We start from the raw sequence: 17,745 nt of genomic DNA, 5'->3' as shown, positions 1-17,745 counted from the left end.
TCTCCTCTCCGTCAGGCTTGGGTCTTGCTATCAACACAAGATGCACCTCCCAGTCCCTCTCACACCTCTCCTCTCCGTCAGGCTTGGGTCTTGCTATCAACACAAGATGCACCTCCCAGTCCCTCTCACACCTCTCCTCTCCGTCAGGCTTGGGTCTTGCTATCAACACAAGATGCACCTCCCAGTTCCTCTCACACCTCTCCTCTCCATCAGGCTTGGGTCTTGCTATCAACACAAGATGCACCTCCCAGTCCCTCTCACACCTCTCCTCTCCATCAGGCTTGGGTCTTGCTATCAACACAAGATGCACCTCCCAGTCCCTCTCACACCTCTCCTCTCCATCAGGCTTGGGTCTTGCTATCAACACAAGATGCACCTCCCAGTCCCTCTCACACCTCTCCTCTCCGTCAGGCTTGGGTCTTGCTATCAACACAAGATGCACCTCCCAGTCCCTCTCACACCTCTCCTCTCCATCAGGCTTGGGTCTTGCTATCAACACAAGATGCACCTCCCAGTCAATTTGAGCATCGATTTTTGTTGTCTTCAAAATGCTTGATTGTGATTTTTTCTGAAAGGGAGATGAAGAACAGAACGTAAAAAAATTGAGTATTGTGGTTGATAAGTACTTTTAAAACGGTATTACCATTTATTTTTAAATCCAGAAAGATTGTGTTTTTGTCAAACGTATTAAGTTTAATACGGCAAAGCTGACAAATTGCACTCAGCGCGTTGAGCAGCGCTCTCCATAGACACACCGGGGAGAGCAGAGTGCCGACCACCCTACTAAAGCCAAGAGTAGACTGGGGAGAGCAGAGTGCCGACCACCCTACTAAAGCCAAGAGTAGACTGGGGAGAGCAGAGTGCCGACCACCCTACTAAAGCCAAGAGTAGACTGGGGAGAGCAGAGTGCCGACCACCCTACTAAAGCCAAGAGTAGACTGGGGAGAGCAGAGTGCCGACCACCCTACTAAAGCCAAGAGTAGACTGGGGAGAGCAGAGTGCCGACCACCCTACTAAAGCCAAGAGTAGCGGAGTAAAAGTTGGAGTAAAACGCCATCACCTCGATTCTTTCAGCGCTTGCCACAGTCTTCCCTGCTACCACTTCAGTCATGGTGATCTGCCGCTGCTGTGGGAACTGTTCTGACATTCTCATATACTTTGCTGATTCGAAGTGACTGTTGATTGTCGACCTTCTCTTGTGTTCCAAGCGCAACGTTACATGGAGTGCAAAACAATTTCCCAACCACTCTCCATTCAATACAAACATTCACCAGAGTAGCCTCTTGTGTTTAAGCAATAAGGCCAGAGGGGGTGTGGTATATGGCCAATATATCACGGCTAAGGGCTGTTCTTACGCACGACTGAAAGCGGAGTGCCTGGTTACAGCCCTTAGCGGAGGTATATTGGCCATATACCACAAACCCCCGAGGTGCCTTATTGCTGTTATAAACTGGTTTCCAACGTAATTAGAGCAGTAAAAATACATGTTTTGTCATACTGTCTGATATACCAACGGCTGTCAGCCAATCAGCATTCAGGGCTCAAACCAGACAGTTTATAATATTCCAACAATGCAGTGAGTGTCTGGCATCTTTTATTCTTGTGATTTATCATCACCCTGATACAATACTGACTTTTCATGGATAAAGACAATCTACCAACATCATCCACCTTTAATGAAGAAGAAGATTACAGTTTGTTAGCATTTATTATTTAATTAATGGATACTTTACAATGTTCTAAACCAGGGGTTGGAAGCAGTTCAGGGAACAGAAAAGAAAACCGGAATTTCAAGGAACAGAACCAGAACTGTCAACGAAAGGGATCTATACTGTTCCGGAACAGAACAAAATTCTAAAAAACACCGGTTCCATCCAGATCATGACATAACAATACATTTTATGTCAATAGAAACCAGCCCTTCTACTGAGTTTAATCAGGTATAAAACATATCCACAACTGAATTCTACTGGAGTCTATGGACTTATTCTGTATTCAATAGAATAGCCCATAGGGCCCATGGACAAATGCAGTGCACTACAGAATAGGGCCCATGGACAAATGTAGTGCACTACAGAATAGGGCCCATGGACAACTGCAGTGCACTACAGACTAGGGCCCATAGTCAAAAGTAGTGCACTACAGAATAGGGCCCATGGTCAAATGTAGTGCACTATAGAGGGAATAGTGCACCATTTGGGACATTGAGCCCCAGTATATACTATATATAGACTCAGCCCCTAGTATATACTATATATAGACTCAGCCCCCAGTACATACTACATATAGACTCAGCCCCCAGTACATACTACATATTGACTCAGCCCCCAGTATATACTATATATAGGCTCAGCCCCCAGTATATACTATATATAGACTCAGCCCCCAGTATATAGGCCTCTATAGACTCAGCCCCCAGTATATACTATATATAGACTCAGCCCCCAGCATACAGGCCTCTATAGACTCAGCCCCCAGTATATACTATATATAGACTCAGCCCCAGTATACAGGCCTCTATAGACTCAGCCCCCAGTATATACTATATATAGACTCAGCCCCTAGTATACACTATATATAGACTCAGCCCCCAGTATATAGGCCTCTATAGACTCAGCCCCCAGTATAGACTATATATAGACTCAGCCCCCAGTATACAGGCCTCTATAGACTCAGCCCCCAGTATATACTATATATAGACTCAGCCCCAGTATACAGGCCTCTATAGACTCAGCCCCTAGTATACAGGCCTCTATAGACTATGCTACTGTTTTACATGTTAGTCATGAACATACGTTACTTTAACAGGAAATAATGTATTTAAAAAAAACATACTACGCATTCTTCATCAAGCACCACCCCAACATCAACATATGTGATGACATCATCAACCAATTAGTAGGTAATTAGTAAACAATGCCTCCTGATAATTGGTTAAAATCACACTGATGTCATTGGAAACACATATTCCTCTATATATTTCATTGCAAAAAAAATCAAATATAACACATATTCCTCTATATATTTTACTGCAAAACATAAAAATGTGCCATTTTCACAAATGTTGATGTTAGGGTGGTGCTTGAGATTATGACTATGTAATTGTGAAATGTCCCTTTAACATGATAATGTGGTAGTTAAAGTTAGATATTGTTGTTTATTGTGTCATCTGTGCATTCCAAAGAAAGACAGTAGTGCCTTAGACCGCTGTGACACTCGGGAGGCCAGACGTCATGTTTTTACCATGACTAGACTACTAAGGCTGGGACATCAGTTTGTCAATGTTCATGCTATTTAATCAGCTTCTTGATATGACACACCTGTCAGGTGGATGGATTATCTTCACAAAAGACAAAATGCTCAATAACAAGGACGTAAACAAATTTGTGAAAATATAATAAAATAAAAATAAGCTTTTTTTGTGTGAATAGAAAATGTATTGTTCAGTATATCGATCTCATGTAAAGGCTTTAGGCCTGGGAATAGCATTACTACAGCAACCACTATAGTTGTTAACGATCTTGTCTCGATCTCATCTAAATACAGATGACACTATTTATTACGTTACGGAATTACCCCGACTGCTGACCTGGCTGTGACAAGGCTACAGTCTGATTTTACAGGTGTGCAGGAAAAACCCCTTACTGATTTTTAAAAACTCATACTTGGTCGTCTCAGTTGGATTACATCTTCCCTCACTCATCGGATGGTTTTATAAATCCAACGAGTCCCGGCATATAATGACCTTGGTGTGATTTAACGTTTTTGTTTTTTTTGTTGCTTAAACATACGACTGAGCTAGTTAAAGAAACTAAGATTTAAAATGTTTTAAAATTTTATTTTTTTTACAGAAACTGATCTAGTCTCTCTCTAGTCAGCAGGAAACAGATTCGGCAGTCAACCTTTCTACCCGTTCTCAATTATGGTGATACTATTTATAAAATAGCAGCTGCCTCTAAATGATAAGTTATCAAACCCGTTCCCAGGGTTGGTTAACTCTAGAGAGACTCCATTGGTGTCTACAGAGTTCGGTAGATCAGCATTTGGTTTCCTTGTGCCTTGCGTGTGCCGAATAATCTACAATGCACTTTAAAATTGGAGGAATTGGTGCCTCTAGGGCATTTCAGACAGTTGTTATGGGACCTTGTTGCGAAAGAATGTCTGTTTTTTTTATGATTGCGTTTTACTTTTCGTGTCATGTTGTGTATTACACCGTGTATATTGTGTTTATGAATGTGTAGTTGAATGTGTTTATTGTAGTTTAATGTGTATTGTGGTGCTATACAGGCCTCATCTGGAAAAGAGACCTCGGTCTCAGTATTGACTCCCTGTCAAAATAAAGGTCAGATTAATACACTCTCCAGCACAATAGGTGGTGGTGGTATTCAAGTTGAGTTCATTTGTGAACGTCCAATACACTCATAGAAGTAAAATAAGATAGCCCTAAATGGTGCTGTCCATGACACCATTGCAAGGATAGGTGTGAATATCAATACCTATAGTTAGCTTATGTATCCTCACTTCACGTTTATTTCACATCACTCTCCTCTCCCTCAACTTCTTTCTCTTCTTGGACAATCACATTGAAAGCACAGGCAGGCTTCCCTCCAATGGATATTCTCTCATGACTTCTTAGACTTCTTAGCTGAGTGAATCCCTCTCCACACCGAGAACATTGGTAAGGCTTCTCTCCACTGTGTGATCTCTGATGATTCTTTAGGTCTCCAGCAAAACGAAAATTATTTCCGCAAAGTGAGCAGTGGTAAGGTTTCTCCCCTGTATGAATTCTCTGATGATCTCTAAGGCTTCCTGAATGATTGAAGCTCTTCCCACATGTGGTGCAGTGGTAAGGCTTCTCTCCACTATGTACTCTTTCGTGTCTCTTAAGGTTTACTTTCTCACTGAAACTCTTCCCACATTGGGAGCAGAGGAAAGGTTTCTCTCCAGTGTGAACTCTTTGATGATTCTTAAGATTACTTGAGGAACTGAAAATCTTTCCACATTGAGGACAGGGGTAACGACCCCGATCAGGCAATCTTGATGTATCTGGGTCAACTACACCACTGTTGTTGTCGTCCTCTTCAACTTCTCTCATTTCCTTCTCAGCAATTTTCTTCCCATCCTCCTCTTCTTTGACAATCACATTGAAAGTACAGTCACCACCCTCCTCTTTGACAATCACATTGAAAGTAGAGGGAGACGTCTCTCCAATATGTATTTTCTGATGGCTTTTAAGACTTTTTAGTTGAGGGAATCCCTCCCCACACTGAGAGCAGCGGTAAGGCTTCTCTCCACAGTGTGATCTCTGATGATTCTTGAGGTTTCCAGCAAAACAAAAACTATTTCCACACAGAGAGCAACGGTAAGGCTTCTCCCCTGTATGTATTCTCTGGTGTTTCTTAAGGTTTCCTGGCTGACTAAAACTCTTCTGACAAAGAGAGCAGTGGTAAGGCTTCTCCCCTGTATGTACTCTTTGATGTTCCTTAAGACTTCCAGAACGATTGAAGCTTTTCCCACACTGGGTGCAGTGATACGGCTTCTCCCCACTATGTACCTTCTCATGTCTCGTGAGGTTGAATTTTTCACGGAAACTCTTCCCACATGTGGCACAGTGAAATGGTTTCTCTCGAGTGTGTACTCTTTGATGATTCTTTAGTTTACCTGAGGAACGGAAACTCTTCCCACACTGATGACAGGGGAATCGACCACAACCAGATAGTCTTGATGTATCTGGGTCAACTACACCACTAGCTTCCTGCTCTTCCTTAACTTCTCTCTTTACCTTTTCATCGATTTCCTTTTCATCCTCCTCCTCTTTGACAATCACATTGAAAGTACTGGCAGACTTCTCTCCACTGTGCGATCTCTGATGAGTCTTCAGGTCTCCTGCTCGACTGAAACACTTCCCACAAAGAGAGCAGTGGTGAGGCTTCTCTCCGCTGTGCGATCTCTGATGAGTCTTCAGGTCTCCTGCTCGACTGAAACCCTTTCCACATTGGGAGCAGTGGTAAGGTTTCTCTCCATTGTGAACTCTTTGATGATTCTTTAGATTACCTGAGGAACTGAAACTCTTTCCACATTGAGGACAGGGGTAACGACCACGAAGTCTTGATGTATCTGGGTCGACTATACCACTAGTTTCCTTCTCTTCCTCAACTCCTCTCTTTTCCTTCTCATCCTCCTCCTCTTTGACAATCACATTGAGAGTACAGTCACCGTCCTCCTCTTTGACAATCACATTGAAAGTACAGGTAGGCTTCTCTCCACTGTGGGATCTCTGATGAGTCTTCAGGTCTCCTGCTCGACTGAAACACTTCCCACATTGAGGACAGGGGTAACTCCCACAACCAGGCAGTCTTGATGCTGTGGAACTGGGCTCGTTTACCGAGTCTGGGTTGGGGATCTCTCCTGTAAGAATATGAACAGATATATAGGGTAAGAAACAGACAGAGGAACAAAGTATTTTAGCTTAATGCAGAATTCAACATTAATTAGGATTAACAGTGTATTGAAATAAATACTTTTGCAAGGGGCTTGTTGCATTGCACATAAATAATGCCGCCATTGTCAAATTACAATGCATTGCGCAATGGTCGGTAGCCATTTTTGTTTTGGCACTCGCCTTCCCTCTTACACATACAGAAGCCTGAGGGTTACACTACAAAGCAGAATCAATGAGTTAGCCAGCTAACTTGCTTAAATATTCTGAATTTACATTTTATTCAACAACCAAAAACATATGTTTACATTTCTTAATGAACCAGAAAATCAAATGGTTATTTTGGGTTGTTTACCTCTGAACCAAAGAGGATGTTAGCCTGAATTTACCTGAGTCAACAGAGGCCCTGTCCTCCTCTCTCTCTTCCTCCTCCCGCTCATTGATTTCTCTCTCCTCGCCCTCCTCCTTGACAATCACATTGAGTTCCACTGTTTGACTGCAGTCCCCCAGCTTCACTGACAGCAACTCTGGACCCCGCTGTGAGCTTCTCTGGGCCGGAACACCACAACCAGAACCCGGTTCAGACATGGTGGGCTAGAGGTGGATCTAAAAGAGGAGACTGAAAGAGTTCAGGGTGATTTTCATAAACCTAGATCGTGGTATAGCTCCAGAAAAGACAACAAAAATGTATCCCGGGTGGCGCAGTGGTTAAGGGCGCTGTACTGTACAGCGCGCATCCAACCCCCATATCGGTCTCTGTGCCACCAGAGACTCTGGGTTCGCGCCCAGGCTCTGTCGTAACCGGCCGCGACCAGGAGGTCCGTGGAGCGACGCACCTTTGGCCTAGCGTCGTCCGGGTTAGGGATATCCTTGTCTCATCGCGCACTAGCGACTCCTGTGGCGGGCCGGGCGCAGTGTGCGCTAACCAAGGTTGCCAGGTGCACGGTGTTTCCTCCGACACATTGGTGTGGCTGGCTTCTGGGTTGGATGCGCGCTGTGTTAAGAAGCAGTTGGTTGGGTATCGGAGGACGCATGACTTTCAACCTTCGTCTCTCCCGAGCCCGTACGGGAGTTGTAGCGATGAGACAAGATAGTAACTACTAACAATTGGATACCACGAAATTGGGGAGAAAAGAGGTAAAATTCAACAGCAACAAAAAAATGTATCTAAGCTAGCTAACCACACATATCGGTCAACCTCTTGTGTATGGTCCCAGTACATCACTGGGGCCGAGCTCCCTGCCATCCAGGACCTCTATACCAGGTGGCGTCAGAGGAAGGCCCTAAAAATGGTCAAAGACTCCATCTACCCAAGTAATCTCTGCTACTGCCAGTGGTCCCGGAGTACCAAGTTTGGCACCCGAAGAGCTTCTACCCCCAAGCCATTAGACTGCTGAACAGCTTCTACCCCCAAGCCATCAGACTGCTGAACAGCTTCTACCCCCAAGCCATTAGACTGCTGAACAGCTTCTACCCCCAAGCCATTAGACTGTTCTACCCCCAGACTACCCCCAGACTGCTGAACAGCTTCTACCCCAGCTTCTACCCCCAAGCCATCAGACTGCTGAACAGCTTCTACCCTCAAGCCATCAGACTGCTGAACAGCTTCTACCCTCAAGCCATCAGACTGCTGAACAGCTTCTACCCTCAAGCCATCAGACTGCTGAACAGCTTCTACCCCCAAGCCATCAGACTGCTGAACAGCTTCTACCCCCAAGCCATCAGACTGCTGAACAGCTTCTACCCTCAAGCCATCAGACTGCTGAACAGCTTCTACCCCCAAGCCATCAGACTGCTGAACAGCTTCTACCCCCAAGCCATCAGACTGCTGAACAGCTTCTACCCTCAAGCCATCAGACTGCTGAACAGCTTCTACCCCCAAGCCATCAGACTGCTGAACAGCTTCTACCCTCCAAGCCATAAGACTGCTGAACAGCTTCTACCCCCAAGCCATTAGACTGTTCTACCCCCAAGCCATCAGACTGCTGAACAGCTTCTACCCCCAAGCCATTAGACTGTTCTACCCCCAAGCCATCAGACTGCTGAACAGCTTCTACCCCCAAGCCATCAGACTGCTGAACAGCTTCTACCCCCAAGCCATCAGACTGCTGAACAGCTTCTACCCCCAAGCCATCAGACTGCTGAACAGCTTCTACCCCCAAGCCATCAGACTGCTGAACAGCTTCTACCCCCAAGCCATCAGACTGCTGAACAGCTTCTACCCACAAGCCATCAGACTGCTGAACAGCTTCTACCCCCAAGCCATCAGACTGCTGAACAGCTTCTACCCCCAAACCATCAGACTGCTGAACAGTTCATCAAATAGCCCGGACTGCTGAACAGCTTCTACCCCCAAGCCATCAGACTGCTGAACAGTTCATCAAATAGCCCGGACTGCTGAACAGCTTCTACCCCCAAGCCATCAGACTGCTGAACAGTTCATCAAATAGCCCGGACTGCTGAACAGCTTCTACCCCCAAACCATCAGACTGCTGAACAGTTCATCAAATAGCCCGGACTGCTGAACAGCTTCTACCCCCAAGCCATCAGACTGCTGAACAGTTCATCAAATAGCCCGGACTGCTGAACAGCTTCTACCCCCAAGCCATCAGACTGCTGAACAGTTCATCAAATAGCCCGGACTGCTGAACAGCTTCTACCCCCAAGCCATCAGACTGCTGAACAGTTCATCAAATAGCCCGGACTGCTGAACAGTTCATCAAATAGCCCGGACTGCTGAACAGTTCATCAAATAGCCCGGACTGCTGAACAGCTTCTACCCCCAAGCCATCAGACTGCTGAACAGTTCATCAAATAGCCCGGACTGCTGAACAGCTTCTACCCCCAAGCCATCAGACTGCTGAACAGTTCATCAAATAGCCCGGACTGCTGAACAGTTCATCAAATAGCCCGGACTGCTGAACAGTTCATCAAATAGCCCGGACTGCTGAACAGTTCATCAAATAGCCCGGACTGCTGAACAGTTCATCAAATAGCCCGGACTGCTGAACAGTTCATCAAATAGCCCGGACTGCTGAACAGTTCATCAAATAGCCCGGACTGCTGAACAGTTCATCAAATAGCCCGGACTGCTGAACAGTTCATCAAATAGCCCGGACTGCTGAACAGTTCATCAAATAGCCCGGACTGCTGAACAGTTCATCAAATAGCCCGGACTGCTGAACAGTTCATCAAATAGCCCGGACTGCTGAACAGTTCATCAAATAGCCCGGACTGCTGAACAGTTCATCAAATAGCCCGGACTGCTGAACAGTTCATCAAATAGCCCGGACTGCTGAACAGTTCATCAAATAGCCCGGACTGCTGAACAGTTCATCAAATAGCCCGGACTGCTGAACAGTTCATCAAATAGCCCGGACTGCTGAACAGTTCATCAAATAGCCCGGACTGCTGAACAGTTCATCAAATAGCCCGGACTGCTGAACAGTTCATCAAATAGCCCGGACTGCTGAACAGTTCATCAAATAGCCCAGACTGCTGAACAGTTCATCAAATAGCCCGGACTGCTGAACAGTTCATCAAATAGCCCGGACTGCATTGACCCTCTTGTTTGTTGCACTGATTCTCTTGCATCCTCACAGATACGACACAAAACACACTGCACATACAGTACCAGCCAAAAGTTTGGACACACCTACTCATTCAAGGGTTTTTCTTTGAAGACATGAACTATGAACTATGAAATAACTCATATGGAAACATGTAGTAACCAAAGAAAGTGTCAAACAAATTAAAAATATATTTTATATTTGAGATTCTTCAAAGTAGCCACCCTTTTGCCTTGATGACAGCTTTGCACACTCTTGGCATTCTCTCAACCAGCTTCATGAGGTAGTCACCTGGAATGCATTTCAATTAACATGTGTGCCTTGTTAAAAGTTAATTTGTGGAATTTATTTCCTTCTTAATGCGTTTGAGCCAATCAGTAGTGTTGTGACAAGGTAGGGGTGGTATACAGACGATAGCCCTGTTTGGTAAAAGACCAAGTCGATATTATGGCAAGAACAGCTCAAATAATCAAAGAGAAACGACAGTCATGAAGGTCAGTCAATACGGAAAATTTCAAGACCTTTGAACGTTTCTTCAAGTGCAGTCACAAAAACCATCAGGCGCAATGATGAAACTGGCTCTCATGAGGAATGCCACAGGAAAGGAAGACCTAGAGTTTCCCCTGTTGCAGAGGACAAGTTCATTAGAATTAACTGCACCCCAGATTGCAGCCCAAATAAATATTTCACTGAGTTCAAGTAACAGACACATAACATCAACTGTTCAGAGGAGACTGCGTGAAATCAGGCCTTCATGGTCGAATTGTTGCAAAGAAACCACTACTAAAAGACACCAATAGGAAGAGACTTGCTTGGGCCAAGAAACATGAGCAATGGACATTAGACCCGTGGAAATCTGTCCTTTGTTCTGATGAGTCCAAATTCTTGGTTCCAACCACTGTGTCTTTGACACGCAGAGTAGGTGAACGGATGATCTCCGCATGTGTGGTTCTCACTGTGACGCATGGAGGAGGTGGTGTGATGGTGCTTTGCTGGTGACACTGTCTGTGATTTATTTAGAATTCAACGCACATTTAACCAGCATGGCTACCACAGCATTCTGCAGCGATATGCCATCCCATCTGGTTTGAGCTTAGTCCCACTATCATCTGTTTTTCAACAGGACAAACCCAACACACCTCCAGGCTGTGTAAGAGCTATTTGACCAAGAAGGAGAGTGATGGAGTGCTGCATCAGATGACCCGGCTTCCACAATCACCCGACCTCAACCCAACTGAGATGGTTTGGGATGAGCTGGACGGCAGAGTGAAGGAATAGCAGCCAACGAGTGCTCAGCATATGTGGGAACTCCTTGAAGACCATTGGAAAAGCATTTGTTTAACACTTTTTGAGTTACTACATGATTCCATGTGCCAGTTTATAGTTTTGATGTCTTCACTACTAAAAATAGTAAAATATAAAGAAAAACCTTTGAAGGAGTAGGTCTGTGTAAACCTTTGAAGGAGTAGGTCTGTGTAAACCTTTGAAGGAGTAGGTCTGTGTACACCTTTGAAGGAGTAGGTCTGTGTACACCTTTGAAGGAGTAGGTCTGTGTAAACCTTTGAAGGAGTAGGTCTGTGTACACCTTTGAAGGAGTAGGTCTGTGTAAACCTTTGAAGGAGTAGGTCTGTGTAAACCTTTGAAGGAGTAGGTCTGTGTAAACCTTTGAAGGAGTAGGTCTGTGTAAACCTTTGAAGGAGTAGGTCTGTGTAAACCTTTGAAGGAGTAGGTCTGTGTAAACCTTTGAAGGAGTAGGTCTGTGTACACCTTTGAAGGAGTAGGTCTGTGTACACCTTTGAAGGAGTAGGTCTGTGTAAACCTTTGAAGGAGTAGGTCTGTGTAAACCTTTGAAGGAGTAGGTCTGTGTACACCTTTGAAGGAGTAGGTCTGTGTAAACCTTTGAAGGAGTAGGTCTGTGTAAACCTTTGAAGGAGTAGGTCTGTGTAAACCTTTGAAGGAGTAGGTCTGTGTACACCTTTGAAGGAGTAGGTCTGTGTAAACCTTTGAAGGAGTAGGTCTGTGTAAACCTTTGAAGGAGTAGGTCTGTGTAAACTTTTGACTGGTTCTGTATACTGCTGTTCCTCTTTATTATCTATCCTGATTGCCTAGTCACTTGTACCCCTAACTACATGCATATATTACCTCAACTACCTCCATATTAATCTGATTATGGCAAATGATCCAATAGTCATGTAAACACCTTATTCTGCATGTCTTAAAATCGGTATAGGGTCAAAAATCAAAGCAAGCATCAACGCCGATTAGAACAAGGTTTTCTGAGCAACCTTTCAGACTATAGGACATGTAGCATAACATCTGAATTGTATTTGAAATCAAAATTCCAGCTAATTGTTTATGAAATCAATTCCAGCAGATTGTATTTGATCTGCACATGTGCTGGCAACAGCAAAGCGAGCCTCCCTGTTAAGTGCAAAGTGAAGTGAGTTCAGAACAACTGAATGTACTACTGTCTGAATGTACTACTGTCTGAATGTACTACTGTCTGAATGTACTACTGTCTGAATGTACTACTGTCTGAATGTACTACTGTCTGAATGTACTACTGTCTGAATGTACTACTGTCTGAATGTACTACTGTCTGAATGTACTACTGTCTTAGTTTTCACAAACAAAATGTTGTGTGTCCGAACTCTGAATCAAATGATGCTTAAATTAAATTAAAAATAACATGATCGCTGTGGTAGAACATTTATTTTGAGTAGTAATCTTCTGCATTTATCAGAGTGCCATCGGGGTAGCCGGATTTCAGCTGTTTCCATGGAAACAGGATTATTATTAGAGAAACCGTTCTTCTTGCAAAGCACGTTTTAATCAAACTATTATATTAATCTGACTATCCTTGTATCCATGTATCCATGTAACCATGTATCCATGTAACCATGTAACCATGTATCCATGTAACCTCACACAGACAGACTTGGTAACGCTACGCCTTGTATTTTATCGTTGAACTATTCTCATTTTCCTTTTTAACTCTGCACTGTTGGGAAAGGGCTCGTCAGTCAGCATTTCACTGTGAAGTCTACACCTGTGATAAAACAGGGGAAAGGGGGGGGGGGGGCTCGTCAGTCAGCATTTCACTGTGAAGTACCTCGTCAGTTGTACAACTGAATGCCTTCAACTGAAATGTGTCTTCCGTATTTGTGAATCACAGAGGTGTGGGGGCTGCCATAATTGACATCCACGTCTTCGGCGCCCGGTAGAACACTGGGTTAAATTGCCAGGGGCAGAACGACAGATGTTTTACCTTATCAGCTCGGGGATTCGATCCAGCAACTTTCATCTGATTTGATATAAAATTGTCAATAGAAGAAAACATTTTTTTCCCCTTTTTTTCTCTCCCCCAATTCTAAATAAAATCAGCGACTCCACGTCTCCAATGACTTTCAGTTCTCTTCGTGGAACGTCTTTATTCCATGAAGGGAATAATTATATTTTCTTTTAGAGTCCCTGTGAAACAATCAATTAGTACCCTTCTCTCGTATCCGTTACCAAACTAATGATCTTCAACCGGAACAAGTCAGTAATCTGCTTCCATAGTCAAGAGCTAGCGATATATTCCAGCTCATGAATTTCCAGAATAGGTGTATTTGCATTAGCGACGCTATCTGCTACTCCCGGCTACTTCTTATCGTTGCCAACTTCACAACGTCACTGTCCGTTCACACTGTCACCGCGTTTACACCCAGAGAAGTGTCGCTGTTCATTTTGCAGCCCTTAAAGAGTAGCCAATCCAAGTAGATTTTTCATATTGGACACGTACATTCTGTCTTGTATGCTATGGACTTTAGTGAGTAGGCTGGACCCTGGTTTTATTAGACACAATCGATTATGTACGGTGCAGTATTTATGTCCATTATGACAACCAAGTGGATTAAAGCTGATTGGCCACTCTTTAAGGGCCGCAAAATGAGCAGCGATGCTCCTGGGGGTGTAAACTCAGTGGACTTGGAGACTAGAAGTGCTCCTGGGGGTGTAAACTCAGTGGACTTGGAGACTAGAAGTGCTCCTGGGGGTGTAAACTCAGTGGACTTGGAGACTAGAAGTGCTCCTGGGGGTGTAAACTCAGTGGACTTGGAGACTTGAAGTGTTCCTCCTGAGTACTTGAATGGACCTTTCACTGCAGCACAACGTACACAAGATAAGAGTACACACACAAACAACATTGTTGACCATTTAGGATTCAAATAAACAAATAAATCACACAATATCTTATAGAAATACTTGTTATCAAACAAAGAATAATTACAAGGATAAAATACATGGATAATTCTGCACTAATTATTAATTTACAAAGTATTCACACAGAGAGGAAGTGGAAGAGAGAGGCCCAGCTAGGGTGCAAATCTGTATTCGTCCAGCAGGTGGTGTTTTCCGCCCCAGTTGTTTGACTAAGTAACCGGTTTTGTATGAAGTCAATGAGAGTGTGTCGAATTCGGTCAACAAAAAAATGATTATTTGCGACACAAGGTTTATTTGATCTAATAGAAGTTTCGTAATGTTTAAGTCGTTACATGAGTGTACTGATATAAGTAGGACACTATACTGGAGTTGTCCCAAGATGGTAGTAAATGGTAGTAGCATACAATCTCTCCATTGAATACAGGCGGTTGACGTCAACAACCTTCATCAAATATTTTTTTTAAAGGATTACAATAATGAGATGTATCCACCAATTAAAAGAAAGGATAGGGGGGGAGCTAGACAGCCCACCGTGCCGCTTTGTGGACAACCACTCCCATTACTAGAGCGGAGAGACGTGCATCTTGTCAGTTTATCCATAATAAACGGGACTCTTATTCTGGAGGATTCCAAAAGATTCATGACCCAGAAGTACTTCGTTATTCTTGCCTGCGTCACAGCTGTATCATTATGATGGGAAACCGAATTTTGCTTCTTAGGTCGACATTCCTTCTTAATTTGCTTGAACATATTATGGAAAAGGGGTTATGCCTTGATCACACCAACAGAATGATTGCACAAAAAGGTAAACAGCATCATCTGGATATGTGTGCAACATTCACATTCTGCTACCATTTCTGTCAAGACGTCTATGCATACAGTTTGACGCATATGTTCAATAAATTCAACATAAATCACCAAACAGAACGCACTGCCTCTGCAAATCAATGCTGCAAGGCAAACGCCGGACCAGTTGGATAGGAAATTACTTTTATTTAACCTTTAACGAGGCAAGCCAGTTAAGAACAAATTATTATATTTACAATGAAGGCCTACCCTGGCCAAACCCTAACGATGCTGGGCCAATTGTGCGCCACCCTATGGGACTCCCGATCACGGCCGGTTGTGATACAGCCTGGAATCGAACCAGGGTCTGTAGTGACCCCTTTAGCACTGAGATGCAGTGCCTTAGATCGCTGCGCCACTCGGGAGTACCAAAACGGAATAATACTGTCGGTATGATCGAGGCGTTAGCTGTTTGCATAAACCTGTAGCCGGGAAGTTTAGCAACGGTTAGTCCAGCTAATTTGGCTAGCTACCTAGATAGCTAAACCAAATCTTTTGTAACCAACCTATCTATCTATCTGTGGCTAAACAAGGAGCAGCCGGTTAGCTAATTCCTCACAACAGTCATTTTACTCACAATGAGTCGACAGCTGGCTAACTACGAAATGGAAGTCACACTTCAACCGTGAACCTGAAATAAAGTTAGCATGTTAGCTAGCTAGCTACACAAACTGATTGGACGGGAGATGTGTTGCTAACTGGCTAACAGCTAACTAGCTGGGGGAACAACAAAACCAGGCCGCTGAAACCAGTGCGGTTTCATCCTGGAACGCGTTGGTTTACAGACCGTGTTACAAGCATCGTTAAAACAAATAATAATCATTAGCAATAGGTTACCTGGAACTGATTTCCTGTTTGGCTGAAAATAATTGGAAATGGTGAGGTCTCGTAGAGCAGCGGAAAAAATGTATCCACTTTCCGAGTGAGTTTGGTCTGGATTATGAGATGCGGCAGGAAATGTTCGTGAGCGTCGTATCAGCGTAGTCATTGTGCATGTTTTACCGGCCTCTCTTGTTCAATCCTATACTTAGGATATTATACTACATTAACTCAACCAGACTCGAAGGTAAACTTCAACATGTCTTTACTCCGTCACTGTCCGTGAAATAAACCCCACATTCCTGTGGTGACGTCATATGTCAGCACAGTCACATCAATACACGACATTCCCCCTTTACTTGGACATGAATTTAACGTCAACCTGACATTTTTTTTAAAATGTATTTTATTTAACTAGGCAAGTCAGTTAAGAACAAATTCTTATTTATAATGATGGCCTACCCTGGGCCAAACCCTAACCCGGATGATGCTGGGCCTCTCTGACATACAGTCGTGGCCAAAAGTTTTGAGAATGAAACAAATACCAATTTTCACAAAGTCTGCTGCTCAGTTCGTATGATGGCAATTTGCATATACTCCAGAATGTTCTGAAGAGTGATCAGATAAACTGAAATTAATTGCAAATTCCCTCTTTTCCATGCAAATGAACTGAACCCCCCCCCCCCCAAAAAAAAATCCACTGCATTTCAGCCCTGCCACAAAAGGACCAGCTGACATCACGTCAGTCAGTGATTCTCTCGTTAACACAGGTGTGAGTGTTGACGAGGACAAGGCTGGAGATCACTCTGCAATGCTGATGGAGTTTGAATAACAGACTGGAAGCTTCAAAAGGAGGTTGGTGCTTGGAATCATTGTTCTTCCTCTGTCAGCCATGGTTACCTGCAAGGAAACAAATGCCGTTATCATTGCTTTGCACAAAAAGGGCTTCACAGGCAAGAACATCAAGGAGAGCGGTTCAATTGTTGTGAAGAAGGCTTCAGGGTGCCCAAGAAAGTCCAGCAAGCGCCAAGACCGTCTCCTAAAGTTGATTCAGCTGTGGGATCGGGGCACCACCAGTACAGAGCTTGCTCAGGAATGGCAGCAGGCAAGTGTGATTGCATCTGCACGCACAGTGAGGAGAAGACTTTTGGAGGTTGGCCTGGTGTCAAGAAGGGCAGCAAAGAAGCCACTTCTCTCCAGGAAAAACATCAGGGACAGACTGATATTTTGCAAAAGGTACAGGGATTGGACTGCTGAGGACTGGGGTAAAGTCATTTTCTCTGATGAATCCCCATTAAGATTGTTTGGGGCATCCGGAAAAAAGCTTGTCTGGAGAAGACAAGGTAAGCGCTACCATCAGTCCTGTGTCATGTCAACAGTAAAGCATCCTGAGACCATTCATGTGTGGGGTTGCTTCTCAGCCAGGGGAGTGGGCTCACTCACAATTTTGCCTAAGAACACAGCCATGAATAAAGAATGGTACCAGCACATCCTCTGAGAGCAACTTCTCCCAACCATCCAGGAACAGTTTGGTGATGAACAATACCGTGTCAGCATGATGGAGCACCTTGCCATAAGGCAAAAGTGGTAACTAAGTGGCTCGGGGAACAAAACATCGATATTTTGGGTCCATGGCCAGGAAACCCCCCAGACCTTAATCCCATTGAGAACTTGATCAATCCTCAAGAGGTGGGTGGACAAACAAAACCCCACAAATTCTGACAAACTCCAAGCATTGATTATGCAAGAATGGGCTGCCATCAGTCAGGATGTGGCCCAGAAATTAATTGGTAGCATGCCAGGGCAGATTGCAGAGGTCTTGAAAAAGAAGAGTCAACACTGCAAATATTGACTCTCTGCATCAACATC

General features: G+C 44.2%; 2 protein-coding genes across 3 annotated transcripts in view; both read right to left on the bottom strand.

Annotated features, from left to right (window-relative positions):
• The window catches only part of LOC139370080 (zinc finger protein 271-like), a 39,071-nt gene extending 23,118 nt beyond the window's left edge, over window positions 1–15,953 (bottom strand). Inside the window, exon 1 of the mRNA XM_071109396.1 lies at window positions 15,895–15,953. The gene's annotated coding sequence lies outside the window, so the exon portion shown is untranslated. The remainder of the gene's footprint in view (window positions 1–15,894) is intronic.
• On the bottom strand, window positions 3,835–7,045 carry LOC139370065 (zinc finger protein ZFP2-like). Of its 2 annotated transcripts, XM_071109378.1 has the most exons (3): window positions 6,829–7,027; window positions 6,055–6,408; window positions 4,188–5,661 (listed from the first exon to the last, which is right to left on the bottom strand). In XM_071109378.1, the coding sequence occupies exons 1-3, from the start codon at window positions 7,025–7,027 to the stop codon at window positions 4,529–4,531; spliced, it is 1,686 nt and encodes a 561-aa protein (XP_070965479.1). In that variant the 3' UTR covers window positions 4,188–4,528. The 2 variants fall into 2 exon arrangements, with proteins under 2 accessions (XP_070965478.1, XP_070965479.1); XM_071109377.1 differs by having other exon boundaries at window positions 3,835–6,408; window positions 6,829–7,045.
• Window positions 15,954–17,745: the final 1,792 nt, after the last annotated feature.

This window comes from Oncorhynchus clarkii, chromosome 17 (assembly GCF_045791955.1).
Source record: "Oncorhynchus clarkii lewisi isolate Uvic-CL-2024 chromosome 17, UVic_Ocla_1.0, whole genome shotgun sequence".
Lineage (NCBI taxonomy): Eukaryota > Metazoa > Chordata > Actinopteri > Salmoniformes > Salmonidae > Oncorhynchus > Oncorhynchus clarkii.
Note: the sequence above shows the minus strand (reverse complement) of the source record. Positions and strands in the feature narration are given on the sequence as shown.

Coding starts and splice junctions, on each gene's coding strand:
- LOC139370065 (XM_071109377.1), bottom strand. CDS start 7,027: ATGTCTGAACCGGGTTCTGGTTGTGGTGTTCCGGCCCAGAGAAGCTCA. Junction 6,409..6,828: donor CAGGGCCTCTGTTGACTCAG/GTAAATTCAGGC, acceptor ATATTCTTACAG/GAGAGATCCCCAACCCAGAC.